Genomic DNA, 17575 nt, shown 5'->3' on the forward strand with positions numbered 1-17575 from the left:
GTTCCATTAGTACAGTGTCAGTGCTTTTTTCTTCAGCACTGATCACTGTATTGGTGTCACTGGGGATGTCAGTGACACCAAGTCAGTTCCCCCCAGTGTCAGAATGTCCACCGCAGTCCTGCTACAAGTCGCTGATCACCGCGATTACTAGTCAAAATAATTTTAAAAAAAATTCCAGTATCTATACTGCCATTTGTAAACGCTAAAACGTTCATGTAAACCAATTAATTTACACGTATTGGGATTTTTTTTTTAGAAAGACATGTAGCAGAATACATTTTGGCCTAAATTTATGACGAAATTTGATTTTAAATTTTTTTTTTACTGGACATGTTTAATAGCAAAAAAGGCAAAATATTGTCTTTTCTCAAAACGGTCTTTTTTTTATAGTGCAAAAAATAAAAAACGCACAGGTAATAAAATGCCACCAAAAGAAAGCTCAATTTGTGGGGAAAAAAAGGACATAAATTTCATTTGGGTGAAGTGTTGCATGACCACACAATTGTCAGTTAAAATAACGCAGTGCCGTAACACAAAAAATGGCCTGGTCAGAAACGGGAGCAAATCCTCAGGAGGGCAAGTGGTTAAAAAACAGTTAAAGTGATTTGAAAGCCTTAAAAGGTTTTTTTTTTTTTTTTTTACTTAAATGCAATTTCTGCATTAAAGTAAAAAACCACCTGTGTCCAGGATCCCCAACCCAAACCCCCATTCTTACCTGACCCCGACCTCTAACCAGCGTCTGTGCTTTCTCCGCCCTCACATGGCAGATTGATAGCAGCAGGAACTATTGGCTTCTGTTGCTGTCAATCAAATCTTATGAGGAGGAAGAAGGGGGCAGGAAAAAACCAGGCTGTGTCCACGGATGCAGGCAGCGGGGTTCGGGAGTGAACCTGCATGAGTACCCCCCTAACTCCCCCACCAAGCAAGCGGCTTGCTGTGGATGGTACTCAGAAGGCAGGAGGATCTAGGAGCACAACAGGAGAATCCCAGAGGAGGAGAATCAAGGCTGCTCTGTGTAAAACCATTGGACAGAGCAGGTAAGTATGACACGTATGTTAATTTTTAAAATAATTTTAGAGAATTAATATCACTTTAAATACTATAGAGTCGGTATTATCGGAGTTATTTTAAAGTGCACATGTAGTAATCCTTTCTGCCCTTTTCTCTGAACTAAAGGAAACGCACCACCCAAAGTCAATTTGGTGCACTGTGACTTTCTTTGCTATAGCCACATTGTAAAGTTGCCCGCAAAGACATACTTTCCTGCATCCAATCCCATACCTGTTAGGGCTCATGTACCCTGCAGCTGCTAAACTGACGTTCAGGAGCTTTTCTGCGTTTTTTTCAGCAGCCTCTGAACTCTCCCTAATGGTTTCCTATGTGTCCATGTACACATAGTCGTTTACAGGCAGTTGAGTTTACAGTTGTTTTTTTGAACGTACCAAACATGCGTTCAGGTGTAGATTTTACCGGCGTTTCAAATGCTTGTAAACTGGGTTAACTGCGTTTAGAAGCAGTTTTTAACTGTTCCATATCCAGATGCTATCCAGAGCCTTTTTTCATCATCAGAAATGCATGAAAAGCGTTTTCCATGTATTCAAATGGACCTAGTACACCAGCACTGTCAGTTCCAGGTTTTGTGTGAAGGAAAAAACGGTAGAACGTGCTGCATTATGCTCATGATGAGATCCATAGTGAATACAAACAGAAAAGATAGGTAATCTCAACACATACTGCTCTATTTCTCTCAAAATGTCCGAAATAGTTAATTTACTATTTTTCAGTGCATTCTGGGCATTTGGGAGGTCTCCTGAGGTTATCTTTTAAAAACGTGCATAAACTGATGGTTTTTTAACCTTCATTTTTCAGCAGTTTCCATCGTTCAGAAGAGTTTTCCCAAACGCCCCGTGTACATGAGCCTTTAAAGTTAACATTTTAGGCACAGTAGAAATAAGAAGTCTGCTTATTTCTTTATTGCATTTAATTGTACTTTACAAAAAGTTTCTCTTCAAAATGGTCAATTTAATTCTCAGACAAGATGTGCCATTATTATTCCTTCCCACTACCAAAAAAACTGCTCATTTCATTAACTGGTATCCATCTCATAAGTCTGTGTTTTATCAATACCCCAAATTGCTCTTTTTCTTCCTCTCCTAAACAGTGACTTCACAAAGTCAACTGTTACCAGCATACAGTTAGGGGTATTTTTAAGTATATCTAAACTCTAAGCTTTCCTTTTCAGTTTTGCATTCAACATAACCCCCTGTCAGGATTCTGTTTGTGTTCCATTGGGGAGGTCACCCTTTAATTCCTCTCCCACAGACAACAGTTAAGTGAAAGGAATGATTCCAAGGTGAGAAAAATCACGTGCTCGATAGTGGTCACCGAGGCAGGTGTCTCCAAACAAAAATTTCTCCTGTTTGAAACGATTTTGGATTTTTTATTTCACTTTTAGTCCCAGTAACATTTGCAACCAGGGCACAAAACGGTGACTCTTCCCATTGGGGTCTCAGACAGCAATAAAAACCTCTTGTTCTAACCTCTCACAACCATATTCAAAATGAAGCCCTGGGTCACACTGAATGTGATTTTGAAATTGTGCTACTTCACTTGAAGTAGCGAGAATTCAGATCCGCAGATCAGTGCAATTTGTTCCTCTGATTTCACTGCGGCTTGCGACTTCATTTAACAGAAGTCAATGTAAGTCACAATGAAATCAGAAAGAAAAAAAAAAAAAGGGAGTGAAGGAACTATTTTTGAAATCGTGCCAATTCACTTTGTGACTTCAGGTGCGACTTGTAAATTTCATGTTGCACCGGTGTGAACCAGCTCTAAAAGATACTTTAAAGAGCGCTGACTGATGTTTGTGGAATTATTTTTTTTTTTTACATAAAATATCACCAATCAATAAATGACACGTGGTAAATTCAGATCTGTGTTAAAGTGGAAAACAAATGTTAAAAATAGCATATAAGGTAAAAGCAATTAAATACATTCACTATGTTTTAGTTATTTATATGATTTGACTAAAGGATTAAACTATATTATACAATGAAAAAAAAGGGGTTCTATTTTTTTCATATTTTCTCAAACTGAAGGTGGTAGGGGAGACTGTTCTGTATGGTCATGTTTAATAAGATCAACCATCAAACACTGAAACCTCAACTCACTTATCAAAGTTTACTAGGTAAAGATGAATGGTTTGTGGAGCTTGTGCATTCCAGTGTATAGTGTATCCTTTCTGCATCATCACTACTGGCTGATAGTGCTGGTAAGGAGCCTTTTGGTTAATTCCTCTAAGAGACATAGGCTTGGATGGGTACTCATCTCTTGCAATGGTCATTGTGAGATTCTGTGGATTTCGAGCTTGAATATAGACCTAGTGGAAAGAGAAACATGATACATTTTCAATTTTAGAGTGCAATTTAGAGCCTTATTCCTTTGCCTGTTGACTGCGTATTGCTTTGAGTAAAATTCTGCATTAACTTGAGGCTTTGCTGTTTTAAACACCTGCTGTGCCATGTGTGCACAACTTTATCTATCCATTGTTAAATTCTAGAACCATTTTAAAAGAGAACTCTGCTCCCTCACTCCACCCCCCCCCCCCCATCATTAAGAATGTTTGTGCTGTAGCACTTAATTATATCTGCAATTGCACTTAGAGTTTCCCTCCAGCATTCATTACAGTGTGATGAGTTGTTGGAGGTGTGGTTTTCACTGTTGAGTCACAAGCCTGTAGCAAACCAAATCAGCACCAGACCACTGAATTCTGGATTGGCAGCATTGCCTCTACTGCCAAAACCCTCCCACTGTGACCTCCAGTATTTGGAAGGGAGAATGTGAGAGACACAAATATAGGCAGATTTGGCTCAGTCCAGGAGAGGTAAAGGGAGTTCTTTTGTTTGCTTTATGAGGCTTGTTCATCACATAGTAACTGGATTTGGGACTTAAGACTATCATACTGAAGCATTTAGTTGTACTTTAAAATATGGCACAATATAAAATATGAATGTTCTGGTGCATTTTTATGTGTAACATTGCGTATTTTCATGTCGCCATAACAAGGCCATCATTAAAAACCAGGCCTGGGCCACAGGCTCCCAAACATTGAAAACTGTTATTGAACCACAATCTGTGGACAAACCATGGATTACTAAATATTGCCTTGTGGAATTCTGAACAAGACGGGCAGACCATGTTTTTCTCCATGGATAGTCTATAAAGGTTTATTGCAAAGGCAGGGGTTAAGGAAGTCAGTAAATCAGCCAAAATGCAGTCACACTACACATGGACCATTTGAACGGGCAGAAACAGGTGATGTCATATCACCACACAGGGACAGTTAAGACTTGGCACAGTGCAGCATTGCATTGTGAAACCAGTGGAAACCTAATATAAATAAACACACACAAAACCGAACTAGAGTATCAAATATCAGTGTAATTTTCACAATAACTGATATAGAGCTGGAAAATTAAATTCAAACTACGAAAGCCAATAGAGAAACTGATTAAAAACAGTTATCAGACAATTGAACATTCAGCTTTCCAGCAGCTACAGTATGTACAAGAATGAATATAATTTTTTATGTAACACAGTGAGAGCAGTTAATGCTTAGCCTAGTAATAATGAGCACATGATCCATAGTTTTATTTAGCTTACATAACCCAAGTGAACTAAAGAAATTCTAGGAACTGCTAATGATGTTGTCAGCAGACTTAGATGGAGTTGGAAAAATATATCTGCCTTTACTGTGATTTGAGATTACATGTTAATGAGAATCCATTCTAATTACAAACATTGTTGCTGGATTCAACCATTATTACAAAAACAAAAAAAAAACCACACTGACATAATGAGGCAATTTACACATGTAAATACTAAGTCGCTGTAATACCTTTCTACCCACAGTATATTAGATTTTGGACATAGCTCATTTTTACCATCTGCTTGTCAGTGCTACCGGTTTCTAAAATCAAAAAGTTCAATAAAACTAAATAGAAACCATTTTAGATACTATTTATTGCTAGACATGAATGCCACATTGTGCAAACCCACCTTATACTTTTATAATAATTTTTTTTTTACTGTTTTACTATTAAAATATGTACATACTCCTAAAAGCAAATACATAATAAACACATTCATACTGCTTTTTAAAAACGTGTTTTAAATTGCACCAACCAACCCCTAAAAAAAAAAAAAAAAAGAAGAAGAAGAAGAAGAAGAAGGGGGGCTTCTATTGCAGACCTCCTTCTGAAATTGCTAACTGGTGGTCTGTAGCCCTCAACAACATGACTAAAACGAAGCAAGCAGCATTATGTCAGAACCTCTAATTTGTATACCAGAACAGAGTATTTCAACCACCAGATCAGCACAGAAGCCAGGCAACTAGCTTTTTCAGAAGCAAAATAGAAATAAATCTTCTGACCTGTGCATATGTTCCACTACAGATAACTCCGTTCCATTCTGTGATATTTATACATTTAGGATGCCTGATCAAGTAATTATCCATTCGGGCCACAAAAGTATTATTATAGTTTGTAACAGTCCCATCCACGTCATGGAAAATAGAATTTTTGTCTCCATCCAGATCACCCGTTTCAAACCATGGTCCAGACTGTCCAAAAAATGCTCTCAATGAAACCTGTAAAATATAATAATAAATGGATTTCCTGCAGGTGGTATAGCTAGAAGCATCTTCAGTTAGTCATATGTCCAGCTTTAAGGAAGTATGCAGTAGATTTATACTGCAACCAAACCGTTTCATTTTGAGTGTTCGATACAGGAGAAATATTTTCCATTATTATATGCTGCATAATTTTAAAACAATAGTGCTTGTTTATTAAAATAATACATATGCTGCCGTTGTCAACATAATTCTAGCTGTCAATTTTAAGATCAGGCAAGCCATAGAAAGAGAATACCCAACAGGATACTATGGTTAACATATCTCTATTTTTCCGTTTGCTAAAGTTTTTTTAAGCTCCCTTTAAATTTAATTGAAAGCACATTATAAAAAAGGGATTACTGAGACTTATCTGGTAGGTGAAATAATGAAACTTTTAAATAGATCAACTCATCTTATTTGAAACATAAGTTGTAACAGATATATTGTTTTTATTTTAATTGAAGACATATGTTATTGACCTTCATAACATCTAATATGGAAAAAACTTTAAAAATACAAAAAGGGAGTGTGGTTATAAACCAAGGGACAGATTTTCCACAGCACTACAGAATTCAACATATAAAAAAAGCAAAAGGACTTTTTTTTTCAAGTGGTTATTTATTGTTGTCCAGGACAAGGTTTTTTATAGCCAGTAATGAAGAATGCCAACTCATTTCTTCAATAAAATACAACATGCACACAGATGCAGCTTATGGTAGCCCAATAAGAAATAAAGTTTTAAGTCAAATAAATTACAGGCAGAGCCAATATGTTAAATTCAGAAATGAATTTAGTCTTTAACTTCCACAATAAACCCTCAAATTAAAATGAAGTCCTAAAATTGACAAACTTGGAGGATGAATTTGGAAAAACCAGTGCTACTATGAAAAGGCCAGCCTCAACAGGTGGGATAATGACACTTTGAGCCAACAAACATTTTAGGTCGAGAGTAAACAAAAATTTTGTGTAGTATGCTTGCAAATCATTTAAAAAAAGGCATAACTTTACCTCCTGATATTGAATGGATCAGGAGCAACTCACACTCTAGGGCCACGTCTTTACATTAAGACCTTACAATAAGATACATTGAGGTAGTAGGTTGCACCGGTTTGACATACAGTTTTAACATTGTGCTGTGCTTACCCATTATTTGACACCCGCCTCCATACTAAATTGTATAACCGCCTTTCCCCTGCTTATCCTCCCTAAACACTGCACGATCACCTAACATTTTGTATAAGCATAGCCCCCATGTATATTGTATTATTCCCTACCCTTGTTACATACTGCAAAGCTGCTTCCGATTATCACTGCAAATAATTTCCTAGTAAATAAACTGTACTTTTAACTTTGACTTTTCTCACCACTTTGATATGTGATAACAAGTCCTATCACTAACCCACGTCAGATGTTATGTGGGTTTTACCACAGTCAAAATGTATATGATCACCACAAACTGAGAAAGCTATTCATTTTTAATGCTCAAACAAAACTCACCCATCCATCCATTTCTCCAAGTTTTATTTTGTTGATAACTCGCTTTGAACACCCTCTTCCCACATATTTCAAGTGGTGGTCATCTTAAGGGCAGATGATTCATGTAGTATTTAATTCCTGGAACCCATCTGCCCTTACTGTGAAAATACCCTAGAAAATCCTGCACATGTGCAGCACAATATACACAGGCTGGTACACTTTCAAGGTCAGACATGAGGGTGTGCAGACATGAGGGTGTGCTTAACTTAGAAAGTCCCCCTTCCATATGAAAGGACAAAATTCATATATAGACTCCTGGAAAGTAATACATTAATTAGGCCTAGGCCAGGAAGCAAATGAAGAAATTAAGTTTTTAAGTAAATATAATGTACCTTCCTATCCATCTACCAAGACTAACATTATGAATAAAAATAGTTAATGTTAATTGAGAGAGTAGGGTTCCACTTTAATTCTTTATGGAGAATGCAGCAGGAAAAGCAAAAATCTGTTACTTGGTTTCATAGCAGCTGCAACCATGGGAAGAGCTAAAAACCCTACAGGGAAACCTAGCATCTGGTGTTCTAAAAGATATGAGACACCTTTGTTGGGCATAGTCTTTAATCCCACCGAAGACTCTTGAAGTATGCAAAAGCCAAGACAAGTCAGAATCTGAGTTGTTCTTCCACTTTTCTAACATTTCTATGTTTTAACATATGGAAAAAAATTATCAAAATTGAAACGCTGTAAGTTGCCTTTCTAGATGTAAAGGATGATGATCCCTGGGTCCATAAAGGTTTTGGATTGAACTCCCCCCATTCATACTGACTATGAAATCAAGCATTAAAGTGTTACTAAACCCACAACAGTAAAATCAGTCTGTATATGCAGTAAAGCATTCTTGTTATACTTTATGTCTTCTCTGATCCTCCCCTTCTTCTACTGTTCCCCATCCATCGGCTGATAGTACAGAGCTTTTAGGAGTTACTCTGCACATGCTCAGTTTAATGTATATTGCTAGAGTTTTTTTTTTTCCTTTGGGAGGGTGCATGTGATCAGCACAGGGCCAACCAGCACTGTCCAGACAGAGTCAGGGGTTATGCAGCCTCTTAGGAGAAACAGGGGAGAATGAAAAAGCCTTCTACAAGATTTAACCAGTGATCTGCTGGACACTGATAGAAGTCACAAGACTGCTCTAATTGCGGACTGAAAAAAGGTATTTAGCAGGGTCCTGGTCTTGTCTAATTTAACATGCAGAAATGCTCAAAGCTATTCTACAACCCCAATACACCTATATCCATTTCCCAACATAAAAGCGAAATTCAGACAATTTAAATAAAAATGCCACGAAGAATTTCCCAAAACACATGAACAGCTAGCGAAAAAGAACAGTGTAAAATACAATACTTAGTCTTCTTAACAAAGTCCAAGCAAGTAAAAAGAAAAATCACACCAAAGTGATCTACAATTGGCCTCAGGGGCATACAGAAAATGTTTTACATGGATGCAATTCCTATCCTAAAATAAAGAATACATTTTTTTTTTTTTAGTTTATTACAAAGAAATTATACCTGTATGTGAATAACTACATTTTCAAGAAGCAACAATGCTATTCACAGTAACTGAGTGGCCCTTTTATTCTTTTTGTTCATCTCAATAACTTTAACAAATGCTTTATCACTTAAATAAATACATGCCTTTATCATTTAAAAATTTATACAATCTAATATTCTATACAATAAGACTTTTTTCTTTTCAGAGATCAAGACAGCAATAAAAAACACTTCTCAATCCAGTGAAATGTTAATGCTGCACTTACTAAATTAGCAGAGAAAAAAAAGAACAATACATATACAAAAGTTTACTTACATTGGCTCCAAATTTAAGAAAGGAGACATTATTTCTTGGAGTAAGCTGCCATGGATTTTTCATTAGGAAACCAATAGCACTGGTAAATCTGTCCGGTGTTGGCACAAAGTTTTTGAAGGTGCTCTTTGTAAGGCGAATTGGCCCATCATAAATCTGAAAGCCTCTGATTGGAAAAGTCCTGAAAGGTCAAAAATTCTATTTTATTTTTTGGTTTCTACTAAAGACTGTTTCCTGGAGTACAGTACAGAACTCAGGATTCTTGAAATCATTATAACTTCATTACATGCAACTACCTTTAGATGATTAGACACCGGCAAAAAAAAAAAAAAAAAAAAAAAAAGAAAGGCTCTCTACACAAAAACTCTTCTACTCCCTGCTAGCCTCAATTTTGTAGTAAGCAATAGGGAGGTCATAAAAACAGAAGGACGTGTCCTGTGCATGCTATTTTACTCCAGCAAAGTGATTTTGAAGTAAACCTAATTTCCCTGATAGTACAGTACAGGATACATGCGGACACAGTCTTCTTTAAATCCTTACGACTGGGAAGGTGGGCAACACAGCACAGTACAAAAACATAAAAAAACCTCTACAGCGCAAATGGAGAAAAAGTGATTAGGTCCCAAGCAAGAAGCTGTAGTCTCTGTATGGTAGATCTAGGTGTGTTAATCCACTTCTATAATGGCTACAGCTCTTCTAACAGGGTATTGGATATCTCTGTGCACTAAAACAAACAGAAGGTGCCACCATCTAAGTGTATCGATTTAATTAAAAACGAGTAAAGGGAAAGGTTAAAATACACTCACAAGGATGAGAGTAAATGGGCATATCATCAGTCCTTATTCGCTGACAAGCCTCAGTGGACAGCAGGTGGATGGATGGATAGATGAGGTACATCCTTTAAACAGCTCTGCAAAAAAAGTGGAATAAAGCTGGACTGTCAGAATGCAGCTCTCATGGTTTGACAAAGGAGCGATTGTGGGCTCCGAAACATGTTACCACCCATTACGCTTTGACATCAATAAGTCCAGACGTCACTTCTGATTCTGGTCCTAGCGCTGGTTTGCATTCCAGTGTGGCTATATTTGCTGCTGGAGAAAGACACAGCCTGTCATATGGACTTAATCTGCATTCTGCAGATTCCACAGTCGAGCTTTATTCCCTTTATTTGTTTTAAATTAAATTGATACACTTAGATGGTGGCGCCTTCTGGGTGTTTATTGGGCAACACAGCAAAAACTACCAACAGCCCTTCATAACAAACAGGTCACGAAGGGATTGACATATTCAGAGCAACCTGCAGCACCTTACATCTGGAAATGGCATCAGAAGAGGCTTGAACATCCTAGGGATAAAATAGAAATGTGTGAACATAAGAACAAGTAGCCTTCCAAACCTGAGAATCAGATATCGGATATGAAAGCCCATGAAGCACCATCATATCTAATATAATTAGGGAAAGGGAAGGGAGAAAAGAAGGAAGGGAAATTATATGATTAAAGTTGGAAGGAAGACCAACGTTGGATGAAGAGAGGCCTTAGGCCACAAGAAAACCTTGTCCTTGTGCAATACTAAGATATAATCTTTACAAGATACGGCTGCTAACTCAGACTCACCTTGCAGAGGTGAGAGCCACAAGAAAAGTTTCTTACTTATGGGTAAGATCAAAAGGAATATCCCTCATGGGTTTGAAGAACGACTTATGAGGAGCTGAAAAAAGCAGAGATCCCAAAGGGATGCAAGGCAACAAATAGTGAGGATGATGCAAGCTATTCCCTGAACAAAGGCCTTCGTTAAAGAGTGAAAAGCCAAAGGTCTCTGATACATAACAGAAACAGCTGATATTTGTCCCTAAAATGGTACTCAAGGCCAATTTTTGGTCTAGGCAAGATTGGAGAAGGACAGGACACTATTCCATGAGTACTTTCTAGGATAAGAAGTTCCTCAACTTGCACTAAGCAATTAGGCACTCTAGGTCAAGAAGTCAAATTCCTAGCCTTCAAGATGGTAGGGGATGACTGAAAGCCAACAACTAAGCAGCAGAGTTGAACACTGCTCCTTTGGACAGGAGATCCAGACAATCTGAAGAGACCACATAGCGTCTGCCAGAAGCTGGAGGATGTCTGAACACTATGCCCTCCTGGGTCAACTTGGTGCAAATCCCAAAATGCCTTCCTCGGTCCTGCAGGGCAGGTGAAGATTTTGGAGGGACATAATGGCATAGATCAGATTCAACTGACCCTGCACTTTGACCAGAGCATCCACTGCAAAGGTTTGAGTGTTCCTTGGACCTGGTGACAAACACATCCAGTTTGTTGAATCTAGACACAGAGTTCAACATTTGGTGTTCCCCACCTATGGCTAAGGGCCTGAGATCCAGATTCTGATGGCTGAGGTCTTTCAGCCAATTTTCAATGTGATGTGATTCAATTTCTGATGTGGATGGCAGACAGGGCCATAACAAAGTTCTGCCGAAAAGAGTATCAGGTCTTCTTCCCTTAGTGTGGTGCAACTTCTGGTGCCCCCTTGACAACTGATATAAGTAGGGCTATGGCAGTGGACAACTGTACTCTTGTTAGGTGTCCTCACAATAGGAGTGCAGTGTTGAAGGGACAACCAAATCACCAAGGCTCCATAATGTTGCTTCCTCCATGAAGAGACCTGGCATGAGAATAGGAGTAGTTTCTCCCAAGGTAGAAAGGTTCTGAACAAATCCAGCATCAGACTCAAGTACCCCAATTTGTATGAATGGTCCAGTGATGACATCTGGAGAATAAGGAACCAACAGAAGCTCTGTAGAACCTATACTGTCTGTTGGATGTTGGCTGACAGTGACAGAGAAGGATTCGTCCTTTAACAGAAGATTGGTTGCCCAGGTACCCCTAACAACATGAATTCACTGAGAAAGGAGCAGAGTCAAAACCAGGGCACGCATGCAAAAGGCCATGAATAGACCAAATGGGTGGGCAACAAACTGGTAATGCAGATCACCCACTGCAAAAAAAGCAGATAGCATTGGTGAGGCAGAAAAATGGAAATCTGCAGATAGACATCCGGGATGCCTATGGAGGTCAGGAAATCCCTGGAAGGAAGGAGAGAATGATTGACCTGGCATTTTCCTTTCAGAATTTCTAAGCCTGAACAAACAAGGTAAGGTTTTTCTAGATTAAGAATGGGCCGAACGCTTTCGTTCAGTTGGAAATTCTAAAGAGAATAGAGTAAAAAAAACACAGGATAATGAAGCCTTGACTCAAAAGGCTTTTTGATAGCAGAAAACAGATTCACCCGCTACAACAGGGATGGCAACACATTGGAGAGCATGAATTGGGGAGGATGTGAAGTGCAAAACTCCTCAGCAAAACACACTCTGGACCTAGGTGTCAGAGGTTTTGGAACCAGAATGCTAAGAAGACCAATAGCTGTCCCCCTAATTATGAAACGGGCTGTCCCATCACTGGAGAGACCTTTGCTCCAGTTTTGGCTAGTATGGAAGGCCATGACTTCTAGCAAAAGTACAGTTTGTTCCTGTCTTTAGATTTAAAGTGGACCTAAAGTCACCTTTCCTTAAACAGTCCCTGTTCCTCTTTGGAGGTCTTCACTGGCTGGCTTGGGCTTACATTACTCCTGAGCATGCGTAGGAGTCAGTAATCCTAGCGCATAGAGACTGTGCTGGTAATGTAAGTAAACTTCCATTTGTGTGCTCTCAGAGACAAGAACCAGGAGATGTTGCTCGGTCAGTTTCCTGAATCCTACGAATAAGGGCAGCTCATATGATGAAGGCATGAAGAAGGCAAATGTCACACCAGGCACCCTCCATCAGGACAAGTGAAACTGGCACCAGCACTATTAACCCTGGTCATCCTGGAATGTCTGACTGCACCAACAAGAGTAGGCAGCAGTCTTTGCAGATCCCAAATAGGAATAAAATGGACATCCTGGGTGAATGTTTAAAAGGCCTTCAGTCCTGTACTCATCAATTCATTAGCAGGAATGTGGGGGATTTAACCTTATACTGACTTCATCCCCCGTGGTTGGCATATGTCCACAGTGGTCTTCAGAGACTGGCCTCCACACCAGGCAACCCATGGCTTTGGACATGTGAAAGCGAACTCTGCCAAGGGGAGCAGTAGTATTCAGTGCAAAGCTATATTCAGTGCAAAGCAGTCTGACCCTGTGTTTTCCACCAGGGAGAAAAAATCCTGATGCAGTTTCTCAGAGCTCTGTTGAGGAGTCCACTGAACCTGAAATCTGCAGCCAATTGATGAAGAAATACTGAAAGGAATTATTTTGGAAAAATTTATTCAGAGTGTGAGACAGAAAAAAAAATTAGACAAAAAAAAGAAGAGAAGCTTCTTTTATCAGAGGGAAGAGGTCCATCACCAGAAAAAAGTGAGGCTAGCGTGGAGTGGTGGGGGTTATATAAGGGGATGTCCCTGCAGCTTTTTTTTCCCAGTTTCCAATCACCTTAAGGTAGCTGCATATATCCCAGTGATGATTTAAAGAAGCTTTTGTAATGTACAGTACGATCAGTAAAATGTGTTTTGAGTTTAATGTTCACCAAATACCAATAATCTATGCACAGGGTAAGATTGATATGATTCCTCTGTACAGCATTTATATCCACCAACTAGAGATTTTTCTATATTAAAGCCAACTCAGCACACCAATTATCCTAGACATGGAATCTCACTACTGATCATCAGAAATTGTATGAACACTTCTCCGCTAGACGAAGTAAGTTTTGACCTAAGAGAAATATAGGCCTAAAAAAAGCACCCTTGTGCACACACAAAAAATGGTATATTATATTATAACAAAGGGCCAACATTCTCTCTCAAAACCTAGCTATAAATAGGCAGGAACATTATTCATACATTCATCTACCTTAATTTATATAAAGAAAAAAAATATTTTGGCCAGTAAACATTCTTTGCATACATATGAACCAGGTTATAGCATGTGGAAGTATGTACAAGGCCTTTATGACAAAGTATCAGTCATTTTTTACAGCAATAAAAAAGTTAAAGCCTCAAAATTAGACCCATTTAATTGAAGGCCTTTACTAAAATTGCAATGCAAACAACATTTTTGATAAACTGCCATATTTTACCCTCTGATAAAATGTTTTGTGGAACTGCAGGGTTTGATATACAAAGTATTATTTCCACAAATCTACATATACATTGCTTAATCTTGAATCTTTCATACTTCTAACAACGTACCTGTTACGAGGAAGTGTGCGATTTTTATTATAGACGCCTCCTGTCCCCCAGTATTTGTTTTGGCCTCCCTGAAATCCATAATTTCTGCTTTCTCCAATAAACAGAGATTCTGAGACTTCCTGGCTGGATCCTTCATCTTTCGGAAAGCTTCCGTCACTGTGGAAAATAGAATTACAATTCTTGCCTATAAATCTGATCTGGTCTGCCTGCTACTTGGATAAAAAGAAACATAAGCCACTAACTCTTCAAAATATAATGAAAACAAAAGATTTAAAGAAGAAAGTTTTTAAAATATCACCATATCTACATTTTCACAGAATAGCTGTTGCAAGAACACCAAAGAACAAAGAATAAAATGTGTCTGTTGTAAGCACTCTTAGCAGTGCTCTTGCTAGATAGCTTGGTCTGAATGTTAATGCACAGGAAAATATAAAAGCATGCAAAATTTACCGTATATAATTTATGTACTGAATAAGGACCTTTTTTGTACTTCTCATAAAATCAATTTATTAGAGTTCACTGAGAGACACAGAAATTCATAGACTGTCGGGTTACACTGCCAACTAAAAGAGGACTGGACAACGGCAAACAAAAACAAAAAATTGTGGGAAGTATAGTATGCAGGGTTTTTTCTCAGAGATAGGTGCTGGAACTCACCCTTTCCCAGTTACCCCTTCTCTCTGCCTTGTACCCACCTCCAAGCACTATTCCTTGGTTTCACTCTCTACCCACCTTCCAGTACCACCCTTATAGAGTATACAGAACCAAACATTTTGTGGTGCTAAATAATTTGTATGGAAATTGTTAATGATGACAAGAAAAGCAGTAAAATAGATCTTCTGCTGTCAGCAACAATAGACCCCCCCCCCCAGTGACAATAGATCTCCCGAAACACAATGGATCACCTGCAACAAAATCCCCCCGGCAGCAATAGATCACCCTGCAACCAGCATCAATAGACCCTCCAGCAGCCAAGGACCAGACCCCTTCATCAGCAGTAGATCCATCCCTGTAACAATTGACCCCCAAACAATAATAGTTCCCCACCAGCAACATTAGACCATGCAAAAATTTACCCCCAAGCAGCAACAACAGACCTCCCTACAAAAATAGATTCCCTCCATCAGCAATAGATTGTGGGCAACCAGCACCAATAGATCCTCCAGCACACCCCAACACCCCTTGACATTACATATATTCAGTTCCCCCGCGTTCCCACTGAAAAAAAAGCCCTGATAGTATGTTAGGCACATCCTACTCCCAGAATGAATCAGTTTTGTGGAAAAGCCCTAAAGAGCATGATCATAGATACACAGGAGAAGTGTCTGTGTACCTCAATGGACTCCAAGCAATGAATGTTATGGTAAGTGCAGAAATTCCATTTTCTCTTTCGTGCATTGAAAGATACAAGAATGTTGGTACAAGACTGTTGGCGTGTTAAAAGCAGTCCAACTGAGATGTTGGCAACAGCAAACACTAACAGACCCATAATCAAATCAACATAACTGGAGAACTAGGGACTGCCTGTAGCTCAAAGAGCTGTCTAAAGGACCTTCCAACCAAAGCTGACATTAGGTGAGGCTTGAACATCCACCTGGTAAAACTGAGAAAGTGTAAATAGAAGACCAGGTGGTGGCCTTGCAAACTTGGGAAAACAGTAGTCAAATACTAAAATGTCCAGAAAGCGGTTACAGACATAGTGGAGTGTGCCATGACAGGTCAAGGCAGGACCTGGTCCTTAAAGGAGAAGTATAGCCAAATCAATTTTGGTTATACTTCTCCTGGGGATCACAGGAGTACAGAACGAACTGCCCATCTGACCATGGGTTTCTTAGTCACCTCTTTTACCAAGGCCTTTCTCGCCCACAGTTGCTCAGTTTGGCCAGGCAACAAGCTCTTGAAAGAGTCCTGGTTGTGACAGACCTCTTCCATTTGAGATTTATGGAGGCCACTGTGCTCTTGGGAACCTTCAGTGCAGCAGACTTTTTTTGTAGCCTTCCCCAGATCTGTAACTTGCAACAATCATATCTCTGAGCTCTGCAGGAAGTTCCTTTGACCTCATGGCTTTGCTGTAATACAATATGCATTGTCAGCTGTGAGGCCTGTTATACACCCTGTTCCAATTATTATGCAAATTCTATTTAAGTATCACAAAGATTAAATATTTTGTTTTTCAGTTTAACTCATGGATGGCATTGTGTCTCAGGGCTCTTTTGATCACTGAAAACAATCTTGGACACCTGTGATAATTAGATTGGCCGGTGAGCCCAATTTAAGGAAAAACTACTAAAGGAGGGTGTTACACATTATTAAGCAGAGCACCATTTTCAAGCAATATGGGGAAGAAAAATGATCTCTCTGCTGTAGAAAAGAGTGAAATAGTTCAATGCCTTGGACGAGGTATGAAAACATTAGAGATTTCACGAAAACTTAAGGGTGATCATCGCAGTATTAAGAAATGTGTGGCTGATTCAGAGCACAGACGGGTTCGTGCAGATAAAGGCACATTGAGAAAGATTTCTGCTAGATCCCTGCATCGGATCAAGAGAGCAGCTGCTAAAATACCATTATATAGCAGCAAACCGATATTTGAAGCTGCTGGTGCCTCTGGAGTCCCATGGACATCAAGGTGTCGAGTCCTCCAGAATCTTGCAACTGTGCATAAACCTTCTATCCGGCCACCACTAACCAATGTTCACAAGCAGAAACGGCTGCATTGGGCAGAAAAATACATGAAGACTAATTTTCAAACAGTCCTGTTCACTGATGAGTGCCGTGCAACCCTGGATGGTCCAGATGGATGGAGTAGTGGATGGTTGGTGGATGGCCACCCTGTTCCAACAAGGCTGCGACGTCTGCAAGGCAGTGGTGGAGTCATGTTTTGGGCCGGAATCATGGGAACAGAGCTGCTCAGCCCCTTTAGGGCCCCCGAAGGTGTAAAGATGACCTCTGCAAAGTATGTGGAGTTTATGACTGACCACTTTCTTCCCTGGTACAGAAGGCAGAACTATGCTTTCCGTAATAAAATCATCTTCATGCATGACAATGCACCATCTCATTCTGCAAAGAATACCTCTGCATCAATGGCTGCTATGGAGATAAAAAGGAGAGAAGGTCATGGTGTGGTCTCCATCCTCCCCTGATCTCAATCATATTGAGAACCTTTGGAGCATCCTCAAACAAAAGATCTATGAGGGTGGGAGGTAGTTTACATCCAAACAGCAGCTCTGGGAGGCTATTCTGACATCTTGCAAACAAATTCAAGCAGAAACTGTCCAAAAACTCACAGGTTCAATGGATGCAAGACTTGTAAAGCTGCTATCAAATAAGGGGTCCTATGTTA

The 17575-nt window shown here is 39.3% G+C and overlaps 1 protein-coding gene across 1 annotated transcript in view; it reads right to left on the reverse strand.

Moving 5' to 3' along the window:
* Positions 1 to 17575, reverse strand: part of CEMIP2 (cell migration inducing hyaluronidase 2) — a 140408-nt gene that overhangs the window by 22182 nt on the left and 100651 nt on the right. Inside the window, exons 15-18 of the mRNA XM_089691064.1 lie at positions 14233 to 14388; positions 9014 to 9191; positions 5432 to 5647; positions 3171 to 3379 (exon numbers count right to left, since the gene is read on the reverse strand). Of these exons, the coding sequence (XP_089547190.1) occupies positions 3171 to 3379; positions 5432 to 5647; positions 9014 to 9191; positions 14233 to 14388 (759 nt within the window). The remainder of the gene's footprint in view (positions 1 to 3170; positions 3380 to 5431; positions 5648 to 9013; positions 9192 to 14232; positions 14389 to 17575) is intronic.

Source organism: Staurois parvus, unplaced genomic scaffold (assembly GCF_062004578.1).
Source record: "Staurois parvus isolate SC_StPar_1 unplaced genomic scaffold, SC_StPar_1.0 ptg000549l, whole genome shotgun sequence".
Taxonomy (NCBI): domain Eukaryota; kingdom Metazoa; phylum Chordata; class Amphibia; order Anura; family Ranidae; genus Staurois; species Staurois parvus.